This window comes from Lonchura striata, chromosome 7 (genome assembly GCF_050655825.1).
Source record: "Lonchura striata isolate lonStrDom1 chromosome 7, ASM5065582v1, whole genome shotgun sequence".
NCBI classification, from domain to species: Eukaryota; Metazoa; Chordata; class Aves; order Passeriformes; family Estrildidae; genus Lonchura; species Lonchura striata.
Window position 1 is genome coordinate 12376744 of NC_140709.1, and position 16757 is coordinate 12393500.

The following is a 16757-nucleotide window of genomic DNA, read 5'->3' on the forward strand; positions in this document are numbered from 1 at the left end:
AAGCATCTTTTTCTGCAAGCGTTTCCCAAATAAAATAGGCTATACTGGCAAAAGCACTTTTTTTTTGCTCATATAGCTGCATCTATATGGGGGGTTTTTGCACGTAGTGAAACACAATCTGTTTTAAATGGCACTTCAGAAAAGCATTGCTATCCCACAGAAGTTTCAAGGCTAGACCTTGAAGTGTATACTTCTGCCTCATATCGAAAGAGCTTTTTACAAAGTGGCCATTGTCATCTTGCAGGAAATACCGAGAAACTGAGACACACAGATACAGGGGTAGGTTGGGAGTGCTGTGCTCTATCTGGAATTTGTGTTCATTACATTCTTTAGCTTCAGATGAAATTATGTATCCGAAATCAGACTCATTCCTCACTACACAAAATTACTTCTTGAACAAGTCCAACAAAGACTGTGGATGTTTCAAAAGCAGCATAATTCTGTATAAAAGAAAAGTCCTATTGAAAATCAGGTAGGTAAATGCTATTCTGAATGACCTAGACATTTTCTGAATTGTCAAAGGTAGACCTAACTCATTAAAAAATAAAAACATTAAGAGGTTAATCTGGCTTCTTCACTCCTGCCTATGCTTCTTTAATTGAAAACTGTTTGTTAACAGAGATTTGTTCTCTAAAAGAAAGGGTCTTACTCTGAACAGCACTTGGAAGAAGAGGGGTTTAGCAGACAGAAGCAAAAGACCTGATCAAACTGGGAACTCTTCATCTAAAACAGGTACAACGAGAATCTGAAAGATGATTCACAAAGAAATACAGTAGAGCCCTCAACAGGTTTTGAAGAGCACCGATTGAATGCCAGCTTTCAGCACGAGTGCCAGGCAGGATGGGGGACATGGGGGAGACAGCAGGACAGGGTGGCAGGGATATACTCACAGCCTCAGCCTCCTGCTCCCACTGTGCCTGCTTCAGTGTGGCTGGAGTGCTGCTCCCCTCACCTCAGCTACCTGGCTGTGCTTCATGGGCAATGTGTTGACTGAGTGATCCTCTTCAATCACCCCTCCATGCTCCCGGAAGGTTTGCAGCTGAGTCCCAGGTTCACTGTAGGGAAAGAAGCATGGCTGAATCTTGTGCCCGTGGTGCAGTGCAGCCAGGTCCCTGCCTCAGGCATCTCTCTGCACACAGCAGTGTCCCTTTGCCAAAAGGGCTGACTTCAGGGATCTGCTCCAGTCTCCAGAGTAAAGGCACCAAACACCATCGGGTGGATATCCCATGTGGTATTTAAGAGCTATCCTCTGCTTGTTGATGGCCCAGAGTGTTCTTGTTTTCCTCGCACAGTCTGTCCGCTGCAGTCCAAAGCTGTAGCCTTATAACCAGGCAGTGACTTCCTCTGAAGTTGCTTGTATTGACCTAAATAGGTTGGGGCGGGTGAGGACACACAGAGAACATGAAAAAGCTGTGCTGGTTGCCCAACAAAGAAGTGTCTGCTTTGTGGTGAGCACTTTTAACATATAAGCACTTTTAACATACTGTAAAGAACATGATTTTCATGTTTAAGATCACACCAAAAGGCTTGCAAAGTAGCAAAGTAGGTAAAAATAAAATCTGCATTTAATTCGTAAACAAAATAGTTAAACCTTGACTTTTTGTAATTTGAACGCTACTTACTGAATGCATTTAGAAGTCCATGGGTGCTTTTCTTCTGTACATCCACCCATGATTAATGTATCTGATAGATCAAGAAAATTAACTTTAGCATGGAGCAATGTTAAAATCAGTTGTCCTGAGAAAAGCAGTGATTATCAGGGAGTGATGACAAGATGGACATGTTTCCCTCAAATTTTAAATGAAGCTGAGAATCAAAAAATGGCTGGTAGCTTTGCAATGCCATAAGAGAAATGGAGTACTCGAGTCATGTCACAGTGGATAATCAGTAGCACTCCATGAGTACCTGACCATAAATGGTTTTTTTTCCCCCACAAGCAAGTAGCACAATGTAGAGGAAGTGACTACACCTACTTTCTCTGGACAGGCTGTAGCCAGAAGTCCTGGGCTTAGCCTGAATTTCTCTCTCTTTAGCCCATTTTCACTAGCTCTAAGTTAGAATGACAGCATTCAGTCCTCTGTAAATTGCTTTGAAATGAAGAAAAGAGGCATACAAGAATTCATCTTTTCCATGGAGCTTGACACAAACAGCATGGCCTTGGTGCTGTATGTCAAAAGTAATTTTCAATCTGTTCATAGTTAAATTGCACAGTTTTGTTTCCATGAATCTTATTATATTAAATGAAAACTGTTGTGTAGTTCGGCTGTTTGCAAAAGAATGTCAGAGTGAGATTTGAAAGATGGTTGTGATATGTTTGACTTTCTACTAGGGCCAGGATAAAGGCACTCCTGTAAGAGCACCAAGGTGCCCCAGTTCAAGCAAGGAGGCTCTTCCACTGGGGCAGAGCAGTAGCACTGTCACACGTAGTGGAGCTCTATAATTTAGCCCAGCTGAGAGCTGCCCCACACAGCTCACTCTCATCTGCCCAGTGCTATTTAGCCTCTGCAGGCCTCTGGCTACGATGTTCAGGCTGCCTCACCCCCCATGTTTGCTGCACGGACATTGGCTCCAAGCAAGGTCCTCTGCTATCATACTAAATCACAGGAGAAGCTTATTAACAAATATTTCTGAATCACCTTCTGGCCTGCTTACTATCCATCAGTCCTAAGTCAGTGCCCGAGTATGCTGCGGCATTAAAACAAAATGGGTTGCAAACGCTGCACGACTTGGGTGCTAACCTCTGCCATTTCTTCCAAAACACGTGAAAAAGCACTTACACTGTGACAGCTTTTTCACTGTCCAGGCTACAAGGGGGTCCTCTTGTTCTGTTATTTCCCTGCCGTGATCTTCCCAGAAGTGGCGGAGCTTATTAACAAAGAATAACCCTCAAACTTCTCCACAGCCCTTTGCTATTTCTGAGTAATAATCTTGCCCCATCAGTGTTTACAGCTGTGGTTGAGATCCTTACCAAGAACATTATTAAGAATAAATTATAATATGTGGAAATATTACTGTGAAATATACTGATACTATTATACCAGATAAGAACACAAACCACTGCTTCAGAGCTGGCAAGAGCAGAAGCCCACGGATCATGTTAAGCAGACGTTGGGTCTAACAAACATACACAGGTACTGAAGTCTTAGCAGGGTGCAGAGCTGCAACAGGAAAGTGTGTTGTTCTGGGGTTTTTTGCTTAAAAGATGAGAGAGAGGGCCTAGGGGAGGGGAATGCATGAAAAAGAAAAGGATGAATTTTTTTTTTGGCTACTCCACATGGGGTTTTCCTCTGTTTAAATGCTGAAGGACAGAAAGATTTTAAATTAAAATCTTAATAAATATAGCCCTGAGGCTACTAACATTATTACATCCAAGATGATTACAGCAACCAAGCCACAAAATACATATATATATTTATTTGAAGCATAATAAGCCTCAGTATTTAGTTAGAAGAAGGCTAGGCAGCTAACTGACTTCCAAATTAGTGAATTTTCCATTCCACTCTACCAAAAGTATAAACCAACATGGCACCTGGTTTGCAGAGTTTGTTTCATTTCTGCACAATTTTTATTACTTACATTTTAGATATACATATATATATTTCTGCATGAGAGCTGGGAGGAAGAAACTGAAGTTTGCAACAGGAGATATAGATAATTATTCAGCTTCATTATGAAAGAGGCATCTAGGTCCCCCAGACTGCTTGAGTGAGGCATGTTTTCCTTGAGACATTTGCCTTTTTCAGTCGATCCTAGTCTCAATATAAGATTCTGCACACTATGTGTTTGTGTAGAGCATTGGGTTTTTTTAATTATGGAAATTTTTAAATAAAGGATACAGGGAAAATATGGGATACAAAGAAAAGGATACAAGCTGATAAAGATGATTAAATCATAGAGCGACTGCAGAGTGGGTCATGAAGTGTTATAATCCCCAACTCCCCTCTGCTTTCTGCCTCAATGTGTTAATGCATCACACTTTAGTACAGTGACACTTTCAGCCCTAGGTGGAAATTCACACATGATGAAGAGGTGGAGGAGGATTTCCAGATGGTCAGACCTCAGGGAGTGCGAAAAGGTGGGGGGAGGAAGGGAGAAACTGCTGAAAGGAATCGGACTTTGGTCACATCAGTAATTTCCAGCTGAAAATGGAATATTAAAAAACCACCCAAACCCCAAAAAACAATCACTAAGGATCCCATACCGGGGCCAGGTGCATTCAGGTTTGGACATTATGTGTGATAAATCCTCACCAATACTGGTTGTGAAAGATCCCTAGGAAATATTGGTTTATTTATGTGCAACAGAAAGGTGTGAGCTTCATTTCTTTGGCCAAATTTTATCCTTGGTACTAAAGCACCCTGACACAGACCCAATTAGTTGTTTTATTCTCCACAGTTCCTCTTTACTAGAGGTTATTGTAAATTGGTACTTGCTCTGAATTGTGCACAAATTTTCACTCCATCAGATGCTGTACTTGGCTGCTGCATCCTTTGGGACCCTCTTCTGCAGGGCCACCTCTACAAGAACAGTGAAGGGCACTGAGAGAAAATGCAAGGCCTGCATTCAGTTGGTCCCAACACACCCCAAAACAGGCCCCACTTTCCCTTTGGGGGAGCATAAGGCAGCAGCTGCTACCACACAGCTGGACTTCTCTAAGATGACCTCATTTACTGTGGTCTTTCGGGGCGAATGGGAAGGTAGTCATGGACCAGAGTTCAAGGGGTCTGGTCCTTCAGGGTGAAAGGTGCTAGAGCTGCATAAAGAATTAGCAATAGATGGCATTTTGTACTACCACAGCTTTTTCCAGATGTCAGGGTAGAGAAAAATTAAGATAACCAGTTATTTAGGCATCACAGAACCCCTATATTTTGTGTATGTGTGTTTTAAAGATAATCTCTTCATAATGACAGAAAAGCTTAAGCACTAGGTACAATGGCTCGGACTGCATTTTTAAGGGCTCTTGCTTCATTCAGCTTCAGGTGATCCTCAGGTCACAGACATTTCCCTACCTCAAAATGTGCACTTGAGCTGCCAGTGGTGTGCAGTCACACAGGAAAAGTGCTTTTGTTTAATATCATCATTATGATTACATGCTATTTTTGTGCATTTCCTGGACAGCAACTAAGTAAATTGCCCACAGCCTGGTGAACTACTGGAACAAATATCATGAGAAATAAGGCTGTTGCACAGATTTCACTTTGGGGAAACATTTGTTGGATGTCCACTCCCTGTCGCTCCCAGTGTCACTCCCACTCACACAAGTGCATGCAGGTCAGGACAAAGTTGAAGGAGACAGAAGACACTTATTCAACTTCTGCTAGAGCAACTTGAAATTTGTGAAATGTGTGGTTTTAGCCGCTGCTGAATTCCTACCCCCATTAATTGACTTTCTATGTTAAAATCACTTGTGTCATAGCAAAATGCAAAGAAACCTTGAGCATCTGATGTGGCAGTGACTTCCATGATGATATATTTAAGATGCCCAGGTGCCTGTTGCTGGCTTTAGTGGCAAACCAAAGGCCTCTGAGCATTGTAAAGCCTGCAGCATCCATCTTGGACTAAGTCCCTTACAATGACTAGATGAACATCTCTGACTTTTTTCCCTAAGGACTCAGTGCAGCAGGTGTTTTCAGTCTGCCCACCTTCCAGATCAGGTGTCCAAAAATGCAGCAATAAATACAATTTTTTTTCCTTCTCTGTTTCTAAAAGAGCTCAAGATGGGTGGAGGATGTGGGTGTAGGCTATTTTTATTCATACCTTAATTTAGTCAATAGTCCAACAGTTCATGAAGAAGAGCTGGGCTCAGTCTTCTCTTCTGCCTGACAGGAATCCCAGGGATGATGAGAGGCAGCTCAGGTGTTCTCAGAAGGAGCAGGCCATAGGGTGGTGCTGGGACAGGAGCACTCCCCAAGCCTCCAGTTGAGTTAGTTCGTGACCAAAGGGAGCAGGAACCCACAACTCTGTAAACAGACAGTTCAGAGACCCACAAGCCCAGGCCTCCCTTCTTCTCACCCTGCTAGCCAAAACATTTGGAACTAGCCAATTCACATGTAGCCAGCTTTAAGGGGATGGAGGCAGTCCCCTCCCTGGCACCAAGCACACCCTGGTAAGCGCACTCTGCTGGGAGAAGAGACATACACATTCCCCGGGGCAGAAGGGAATTGAGCCATGTGAAATTCCCCATGTTCAGCACTAGCCTTTTGAGTGCCGAGCACAGTGTATACAAAACACTGCTGTGCCGCCAACCACCCTGCCTTTCCCTTGCATGAACGGACCCACGCTGTGTTCATGGAAAAAAGCCAAGAGAGAGCCTAAATTGTGAAGCCCAAGGGATCCTCAGCCCCCAAGCAAGGTAGATTTAAGAGGCTGTGTTGCCCATGGCTTGTTCAGGCAGAGGAGCTGCCTCTTGGTTTTGGTGGCTGCCATTCTGAGGTAGAACACGATTCAGGAAACATCACTTCAAAAGGAAAAGATTTGCAGCAGCTGTCAAGAACTGGCATTGCAACACTCCCCAGTGATGCCCAATACCTTTTTTAAGTCTGCTTCCCCCAAACTAAAACATCACTGTCGTTGCCATGCTAGCAGAGGCAGCTCCCCCAGAGTCCAAACCCCTGCACAATAAATTCTGTACAGACCCAGGTCTGCCCACAAAACAGGCACTACAGGAGAGCAGAGAGATCATGAGGTAAATGTGTCAAGTGACTCTCTTCCCTCTTGAAGTGACAAACTTGCAGGATTAAGCCTGTAGTGAAATTAGTCCTGCTGGAACTTATTTTCTGTCTAGGTAGCAAGGCTGAGCTTGTTTAACAGTAATGGTCAAAGGACAATAAAAGAATACAGGGGTAAGTAATTTAGACAAGGCAAACCATTAACTGTCTGTATTAAGACTTGAAAGTAACCAAGTGGTTGGTAGCTGTCAAGGAGTACTTAGAGCAGAAGTGGAAGAACAATAAATTGGTAGAGTATTTGCCCATAACATGGGACTGCTGCTGTGAATGATTACAGGCATGCAACAAGGCAGGAGTAAACAGCTCCCCAGCCCCACAACTGGGATGCTTTGTTATTTAGCAGAGACCACCTAGTGCACATCAGAGAAAACTTCATTTTCTCACTATGGACTTCCAGCTTTTAGAGGTTATGCTCTGTTTTGGGCTTCCGACACAAATACATGCAAAAGGCCTTCTCAGCAGGAAGTGCCCAAATCCTTTAACTAGGAAGCCAAAATTAACAGAATTGCTAAGACACCTTTCCTGCCCTCACCCCCTGGTTATTTCCCAAAACAAGAGGAACCGCAAAGGAGCCTGTGATGACTGAAAGGGAGGCTCTGCCAGCAGCAGAGTTTCCTCTGTGCATGCGTCACTTGCTGCAGCCTGTCTGGGGTGATGGTGCTGTCAGCAGGAAGGGGTTACCAGGAGAGGTGGGGCTGCAGAGCTTTTCACCTTTCACTTCCCTAGCTTTTCTGCAGCTAGGAACAGGCTACAAGTCCATTCCAATTTCTGCATTTAGGATATGTATTCATCAGCTTTTTAAATTTGAAGTCCTGGGAAAGGCTCTTTAGGAAAAGAGAAAGAAAACAAAGTAAAGCACACATCCATTTATCATACACTTGCATTTCAAAAACTCCAAACCTATTTAATACCTTTGACTTTACCTGATTTGTGTCTCATAGGGAAGACTGTTTCCCTGGAATTTATATCCCCATTTCTTTCCAAAAAAGAAGAACAAAAGATAAGTTTTAACTTGGTGTTGATGCAATATTCACCCCACCCAGAACCAACTTTGAAAGCTCATGTAAAAAACATGAAGAGTAATTTTTACTTAGCTCTTGTTATGAACAATTCAGAGATAAGAAACAAGGCAAGACACGTCTCAGCTGCAAGTGTGAACATGATCTCAACACTGCAACATTTTCCTTGCCTGGCTAGAGATGGGTTGGCAGCATGAGGTATATGAAGGTAGGTTACAGGTGACAAGAATGTAAAAGCCTGTTATTAAACTAGGTGTAAGCAGTCTTGGAACTTCATTAGGGCCAGGGAATTCAGCCCTGGACATTGCACCTGCTTGATTATTCACTATTAAACAAATGGCTGTAAACTTAGTTTCAAGTTGGAGAGGATTCAGACACAGCTCTTTCTGCTCTCTGACTGGGCAGCGGATGGAAAGCAGTTTATGTCATGGACAAACTCCATGTGCTCACTTCTTTCAGGAGAGAAGCAAAGTCTTCATCACAAGTTTTCACCAGGTGCAGAGTACAAGTCATTTGCTGTCCTCCAACTGCAAATATAGAAAAGGAGTGAACTGCAGTGTGTTAAAGGTACATTTGGGCACTGACCTATTTTTGTTCATCTGCCATGGGAGAGACATGTGGAAACATTGTGGTTTGATGGATTTGATTAAAAATATGCTAATGAATAAAGAAAATTAAGTGCATCCCTTGGGCTCCTGGCAAGCAGCCAAGACAGACACTGGGACCACCAACAGGGGATCCTTATGTTCTGGCTTTTGCAATCCTTCAGATTCCTACTGGAAAGGATGGCGACCCAGCAGAAATGGGGCTTAAAGTTGAGTGGTTTGTGTGTCCTGTCTCCACTTCTCTCCAAATGCCACAATATTTTAAAATTTATGCCCCAGGTGCTGGAATCAGCAAGCATAAGAACATCTTTGTTTTCATTGAAAAAAGTACTTCTGCCATCATTGTTGAAGAAAGAAAGCTTGCAAACACGAAGCAAGGGTACTCAAAATGCTTGGAAATAAAAAGATTGTGAAAGAGAACTCCAAGTTCATTTTCTAAAGCATCTCATTATTTCTAAACCAAATGCAGTTTTGGAGGTCTGACTTATGGTTTTTCAAGCTCCTGAGGCAAAGCTGCAAATGTGGCCTTTATTCCCACGCAGGAGAAGCTCTGCCTGCCCTCCTCCCTCCATACTGTTCAGGGAGGGAAAGGGGGAAAAAAGACAAAACAACTCAAGCAGGCACAATGCTTCCCTCTGCTCCATGAGTGTTTAGTACACTACTGTCATCATTCAAGCAGACTTGACTCAAGGTACCACATTAGAAAGTTCTAACCTGACTGCAGAAGTAGGTGAATTACATATTCTGCTGCTGTTCTTCAGGTAGGAAGCAGCTTTCATTAGCAAAGTCTGAAGCATCCAGCTCTCCTAGTGCTCATAATCCTTCTGTGAGTAGTTAGTTGTTCTTCCCATAGCGTGATTCATTCTGTTGTCCTGCAGTCTTCAGAGCTGGAATGAGGCAGCCAACCAACCATAGCTAGGGATGCAAGGACTTGTCACACAGTGGCACAGCTCAGCACCTGAACCCAAGCAGACCTAGGAAACCCTCTGAACCCTTCAAGCATGCTATAGAGAAATGAAAGCAGAGACCTCTGAGTGAAAGAGGCTCTTCCACACTAATGACCAGAGCACAAACTAGAAAATTAAAGCCAAACACCTAGTCCATCCTGCAGGCATTTTTCCAGCAACCTAATAGGTTTGGGTTTTCTTAGCACCAACTTCCAAGCAAGAAACAGTTTTAATATCTGATTTCTGAAGCCTGTCATTCTGGGAAAAGAGTCTTCTATCAGGGAGGTCTGTGCCTGACCACAACCATCTCTCTCTGGTTTTCAGCAGCCTTTTTAAAACTGAAGAGCCAAATTTCTAGGAGTAAAACTGCAGGGTATCTTGGGCAATGTTACCATGATGGTTTTCATTTAGAAGCAAGGAAGAATTTGGCTATTTTTTTAGATAATTGCTCCTTCCCACAGTCCACAGTTGTTTTCCTTGTTTACAAGTATAGAATTGTAATGCCATCATTTTGTGGGGAGAGTAATCATGTTACAGAGCACTCTTACAGACCACAGGTTGAAACACTCATCCAAACAGCAGGTTCAGTTTGTTGTATATGTTTTCCTTTCTAGAATAAAAACACATCACTATTAAACCGTAGGGAGTAACTTTCCTTGTCTCTCAATGCTACGTGTGCACAAGTTTGTCCTTGAATTCTGGTATTTGGCCTATGAAGCTAACATGCATAAAGCCTCCAATACCCCAAACACCATCTTTAAAAACAAACTCCATAAACTCTGATTATATCAAAAACATGATTCTGCCTCAAAGCCAAGAAACAAAGCTCATTGAAGGGAACTTACTGTAAACTCTGAAGATTAATCAACTCTATCAGGAAGGCAAGTGATCCCCATCTCACCTCAACTTTTTAGTTCCCACCCCCTTTGGAGTTACAATGCTTATAAGGGGCCATTTGCTGCTATATCCCTAGTAGATCCTATTCCCATGACAGACAGTGAGTATTTTGGGGGAGAAAAGACTATGGCCCAGGAAAAAAAATAAATAGGATATTCTCTGCCCCACCCCCATATTAAGGCTTTATATTTCAAAGAAAGCCCAGCATCTTCAGTCACCCATAGAAACAAAACATTTAGTGAAGTACTGCACAGTCTCAGGGAACAATAAGTATTCTTTCAGGCATGCAAATCAGTGTGCAGCAAGCAGAACAAACTTACACTTGCAAGGCAAACTGGTTTAATGCCAGAGAAAACGTAAATCCACCATCCTCATGAGAAATTGGGTGTTTTGCTGCACGGAAGAATGTTTAGGCAAGATTTAACATTAGCATTTGCATGCAAAAGGAAAATTTAATTTTGAAACAAAGTCTCATACCGCATGAGAGAATAATACAGCCAAGCAACAAAACCAGAAGAATCTAGCTAGTGTGGATTTCTGCATGTAATTCAGGTGGCAGATAAATAGCAGTAACTTGTCTGCTCGTCTGAGCATGCTAAACAGCCAGCCCCTCTCCACAGCAGAGCTTCTAACTCCTAAATCCACAAGATGGAGCCAGCAGTTCTCAGGAAGAGGTGCCTATACCATCCCAGGAATTGTCAGCACTTACAGAACCATGCTAAAATGTTCTGGTTGGGGCAGAATACAGGCAAACACAAAGGCAGGAGGCCAAGCTATGTACAAGTCATCATCCTCCTGTTTCATTCTGCTGCAACCAAAGGCAAGCCTGTTCCTCACAAGCATCTGCAGACTATCTGAAGAAAAAGTGCTAATCTGGGCCTTAGGTATAGCAGTGTAACACAACCGTGCTCAGAACCCTCTCCTGCCTCCTACACGACACTTTCCATGCTACCCTTTCTCTGCCACAGAGTATTTTAAAGTTACTCCACTGGGAAGGAGAGCAACATAAACCACCGTGGCAATCAGAAACACAGGGGCAAACACCAGGCAAGCACCATGTAAACAAGATTATGTAAATTGCTGTAGTCCTTGGCCAGAAGTCATCAGCTAGAGAATGTTCCACTTCCAACTTGTACAGCAGTGGTGGCAGAAACTGCCTGAAAGTTTGCTTTGAATCCCATTGTTCTGCCACTCCAAATTAAGTAGCATTAGAGAGCAGTGAGTCTGTCCTGAGCCATTCTGCCTCAGAAGCATCTCAGCTTCTCTCCTGCAGTTAATTCACCACAGACCTACACAGAGAATGGAGTCTGGCACACTCAAATGACTAAGGACTACTTTTTCCACACCATGTTGCTTATTCTGTTACTCAAAGGTACAAGATTGCCTGAAGAAAAGACAAAGCAACTCTGTCATTCATATAGTTGATACAGGCTGTCTGATCCAATTAATTTCTGGAAAATTAACTGTGAATGAATCAAACTATGTCAATTCAGTCCTGAAAAACATGCACATCATTTTCAGAAAGCCAATGATGAGTATCTCAGTCACCTCTTCCTCCCCTCCCATAGTCTGCAATATAATCTTGTTATATATTTGATAGAAAGGTTAGTTACTGACACTGAAAATCAGTGGCTGGCTCATTCAAGAATGTGGAGATTAGGTATGCTTTTAGAATGCTGTAAAAATCAATAACAAACAAATATGAAGCTCATTTTTTCTTTTTATTATCAATAGTAATACAAATCAGTTGTATTAGCATGATAATGAAAAGTGACCAGTTTTACAGACATTAAAAATGTTTGTGCAAGTTAGAGACAAAGCTCTGAAGCTATGTAAGGAAAAAAATAAGAATTTACATAGTATAGTACAGCATACATAGTTTAGAGGCAGTTTCATTAAGTCTTGCAATCACAATCACTTCCTCTACACTAAACTTCTCACTTGGTGTTAGAGATAACACCTTCCCCTCCCAAGAGGAACACCTGCCATTTCCATGAAGTGTGGAGATTACGGTGAAAATCATAGCTTTTTTATTTGTTCCTCTTCCCTCCTTCTCCCAACTATGAAGTCAACAGGAGGTGAACACTGCAACATATGCTTCTAGCAATTAAGGAAAGCTTCTGTCTACATAAGCTCTGAGCTGAACTGATAACAGTATCCTCTTTTTGAGCAGAATTGATAGACCTGTCAGGCCTAAGAACTGGGTTAATGCTTTGAAAAGCTTTTAAAAAAGATCTGGGTAAGCATTTAGTTAGATGCATATCCCCCCTACATACCTCTTACTGCATTCCAGATTGCAGTTTTGTACCTTGGACCTGTAGTATTCTTAAGCATTATACTTAAGCCAGATAGGACTCAACTGGAACTTCAGATGGTTATCAACATCTTATTGAAGTTTAATGCCCACTAAATATATGCATACATCGTTCTCCCAATCAAGCCAAGTGTTCCCCTAGAAACTGCAGTAGAGGTGTGTCAGTCTGTATAAGAACACATATGGCACAAGTAATTGAAAACACACTTCTTGCTGCATCTCTACTCCCACCTGGAGAGACGCTCCTCTGCAAGAGTCAAGTCTCCCTTTGCAGTCCCAGAGTCCTTTTTTTCATATAATGACTTAGACCTTTTTATAACAGGGGCTTGTTTGCTCTGCTCAAACCAGAAGGAAAACTGGAGCACTTGACACTAAGCCACATATGGAAGATTGCACGTAGCAGAAAACAGTTCCCTGACTTCATGTTAAGCTGTTGCGCAAGAATAATACTTGAATGCTTAAGTGCAAGTGCATAGTCAAGTCTTGCATGATCTCCAGCTGCAAATATCCAGTTACTTGCCTACAGACATGCTCCAGAATGATTTAAGAGCACATTATACCAACAAAGAGAAGCCGTAGATTTCAATTACCCAACGTGCAAAGGCTGATACAATATGTCAGCTTCAATCCAGCCATCAGTCTCCTCAGCTACACAGCAGGGCCAGCAGGAAGCCACACACCCCCTGCTGCCAAAGTGATCCCTTATTTGATGTACCTGACCCCCAGTTACTCAAAGCTCCATTCACACTCACAGGATGCTGTGCCATGTTATAGTCACTCCACTCAACCCACCTCATGGTGATATCCATTGATGTCCAGTGAAGCACACCTGGAATCCATTCAAGAACCCCCAAATCATATTGCCCCTATTCAGAAGGTTACATTCAGGCACTTCTACCATGAGGTGGAGACAACAGGATTTCAGTTCCAGGGGACCAGTTTTATTGCCTTTCTGGTACAAGTCAGAAAGCTTGCTGTGCACTGTTCCAAAGTAGCTGCTTTGTTTATTGTGTTTTCAGCTGAAACTGGCAAGTTAAACTGAGTTTGTCGCAAGTACAGAAAGAGGAAAACTGAAAAGCTGCTTTATTTAGTCTCCAGGCCTAGTCCTTCTGAAGCATGTGACAAGAACAGAACACCAAGAGATGCAGCATCAAGCCATGAAACAGCAAGCACCTCCTTCCAGGTAAGTCTACCTCAGTGGCATAGCTTTATCAGTTGGAGAAAAAAAATAACCTGAGTGGAAACAGCACATGGACTCTAAGAACACCAGTGAGAGAGTCGCTGTTCTGAGAAGAAATAATTCTGTCCTATCAAATACTGTCAGATACTTTAAGACTATAGAGATCAAAGGTCAAGGCATGCAAGTCTCTTAAGCCAACATAACTGAGTTACTCATTGTGAGCTTTGCTGAACTCATTCATACAGCAAGGACAGTTTATTCAATTGTGTTATACACATTTTACAACCCACCTTGGAGGGGCTTGACCTAGATAAGCTTGTAATGCAAACTCAAGTGTTGTTTATCCTTTCGGTTAATTAAAGACTTAACTTTTAAGTCTCTACTAAAACCAAACTGAGTTGCCTTCCTCCAGAAGAGGACATTCATTTGCTGTATGCACATTATAGTCAGAAATGGACTTTTATCCATGGAAGTTCAAGAGGAAAATTTGTTAGATGTATTACAGCTTCCAGTGTCCTATTAGGTGCTTGGGCTTTAGACACAGGTGACACAGCTCAAGTGAGAGGTTTTTGTAAGCCAGCAGGCTTCCAGCTTCTGCTTCAAAAGACTATTGGGCATTCCAAAGCCAACTTCACAATTAATTGTTCACAATTAATACTGTTCACAGAGAAGCATTTCCAGACCTGGTTAACCTTTCTTTCTGCCCATACAAGATAAGAGTATCAAAGAAGGAATTTAATTTTACAAGAATGAAGATTACAGCACCTTTTATTTAGTACAGTTTCCCCAATCCAGTGAGTTGCCTGACAAGATGAACTAGTTATGGAAGACAATGAGTTTGTGATAAGTCCCTGTGAAACCTCAGGTCAACAGAGGTTCTGATATAGATCATGCCTTACTTTTTTCAACGTTCAGAGATGGAATGCACAAAAGCAATCTAGTACACGTGCAAAAATATTTTTCAACTTCAAATTACAACACTAAGTACTGAACAGTATTCACTACTCCATCTCAGGAAGAAACACCATTAGTAAATTTAGTGCTGCAGTGAGCTTCATTGAACAACCATTTAAATTACTTTCACCAAGCAACTGTGTTTTAAGCATCCAGTTACCAGCAAGATACAGCTACTCTCCAAGTTTGTCTACTCCGTGGAGGCAGAAGATAGCCATAACTCATTGAGAAACTCCACAACCAGAAGAGAGTTCTTTTCCACAGTGACAGAAGTGATTTTTGGCAACTGCACTTCATTTAAACTGCATCAGAAAGTTCATTTCATTCAGATGACAACAGAACCTGCTATGTATTGACTTTTCCACTTCTAGACTGTTTTTGTTGAGCAGACATGACCACCACTGCATAACTGACAGCAAAACTCACCATGTGCTAGGTTGCTGTGCATCAGGAACAGTGAGTAATAGATGTGGCAACTGCTTAACTTCATTTGCTTTTTGACACCATACAGCTAACTCGCCAGCTAATCATTGAGAGGTAACATATATGCCTCACCTATTCCAGGTCATGATTTTGTGACGGGACCCACCCTTATTCAGCATTTTCATCTTCAGCAAGACAGGAGACAGATGCAGATGTTCTCACGTTCCAACATTATCATCACAAGTGTTCCAATATAAACATAACTGATTAAATCAACACCTATTTCCACTATTCCAGTACAAGGGAAGGGAAGGATGATAGATGTAGAGTGTAATTGAGTCAAGACAATACATGGAAGAAACCCAGGAGAGCATTTCAGGGAGATGGTGATAATACTATTCCTTTTGAAGAAAGGCTTACAGTCATTTTCTCACCCCATATCACTAATTTAAGGATGAGAAGACAGACCCCAGCAGGGAATGCATTTAGCCTGTATTTAAATATCAATTTTTGCATTTCCTAAATAAGTTTAAATTGAGTCCATAGGCTTGATTCATGAATGCTGTATTGACTAAAAAGAACACAGAAGAAAGTTTGTTTTGAGTTGATTCTCAACTGTCAGTTGCTATTTCTTACATGGAGTGTGGGGAGGAAGTCAGCAGATTTCAGTGTAAGAAATATCAGTGACAACTAAGATGTAGACTCAAACCCTATACAAGGTATCATCTAGCCTTTCTGCAGTTTGCACCATCAAGGAGGGCAGCAACAGCAGGAAAAAGTGTTTGAACCTGAACAGCTGTGCTGGTTAAGGCCAATAGAGGTTCAAGAGAAACATTAGAAGGAAGTTAATACAAAAGTACATTGTGTAACCAAGCAGAAGGATTGTAGTTCTGAAACCATTTCTAGTTTTGAAAGTTGGAAGATGGAGCCCATTTCAGTTTAAGGAGGCAAAGGTTTTGCTGGATACCGGAAATGGTTGCAAAGTTGTTTTCACATTTTGAAGGTGTGATATGCAAAGCAAAAGATAAGGGAGTCAATACAGACTTCCTTTCATGAATCCAGCCCTATATCCTTAGTGGTATTTTATCCGTGCCAGCTGTAGATAGATATTTACAGTTCCAAAGCATCACAGTAAGCAACATCTTTCTTTAAAGCTTTTCTTGTTCTTGCCACTTTTCTTGCCATTCTTGTCTTTGTTTTCTGACATTTTCTTTGCTCTTATTTCTCTCATTAAATCAAAGAATACCTAGGAGGGAAAAACAGAGAAAGATTAAACAACATCAGCCTTCAGAAAGCAGATAAAAATGACTGTATTCATCAGCAAATAAAGATGTAGAACCACACTGTACTCAACACAGCAGAAGTAAGTCTAGACTAAGATTCCTGTGACAAATTCAACATCAGAATTATGTAGTGTGCCAAGCAGTGACAAAAAGCTGCACAATCTTACCTGGTTATCAAAAAATTCAATAGCCCAGTTTTAAGGGATTTTTTAAGTACCATTCTTGCACAAAAGCAGCATTCAGAGCTCATGAGAACATTTGTCTGTGCCCAGCAAGCATTTCCAGTGCTGTTAACTTTGAAAATCAGTTAGTCCAGTCTTTTCTATGCAGTTACTATTCTGTTTGGTCTATAATTACAAAGGTGCAGCATTCAAGTGACAGGGCACAAAAAATTCTCAAAATTATGT

At 41.8% G+C, this 16757-nt stretch overlaps 1 protein-coding gene across 12 annotated transcripts in view; it reads right to left on the reverse strand.

Moving 5' to 3' along the window:
• Positions 1–11898: 11898 nt before the first annotated feature.
• The window catches only part of RALB (RAS like proto-oncogene B), a 47559-nt gene continuing 42700 nt past the window's right edge, over positions 11899–16757 (reverse strand). For all 12 annotated transcript variants that reach the window (XM_021526133.4, XM_085584956.1, XM_085584955.1 and 9 more), the window contains one exon: positions 11899–16313. In XM_021526133.4, coding sequence (XP_021381808.1) covers positions 16194–16313 — 120 coding nt within the window. In that variant the 3' untranslated portion in view covers positions 11899–16193. The remainder of the gene's footprint in view (positions 16314–16757) is intronic.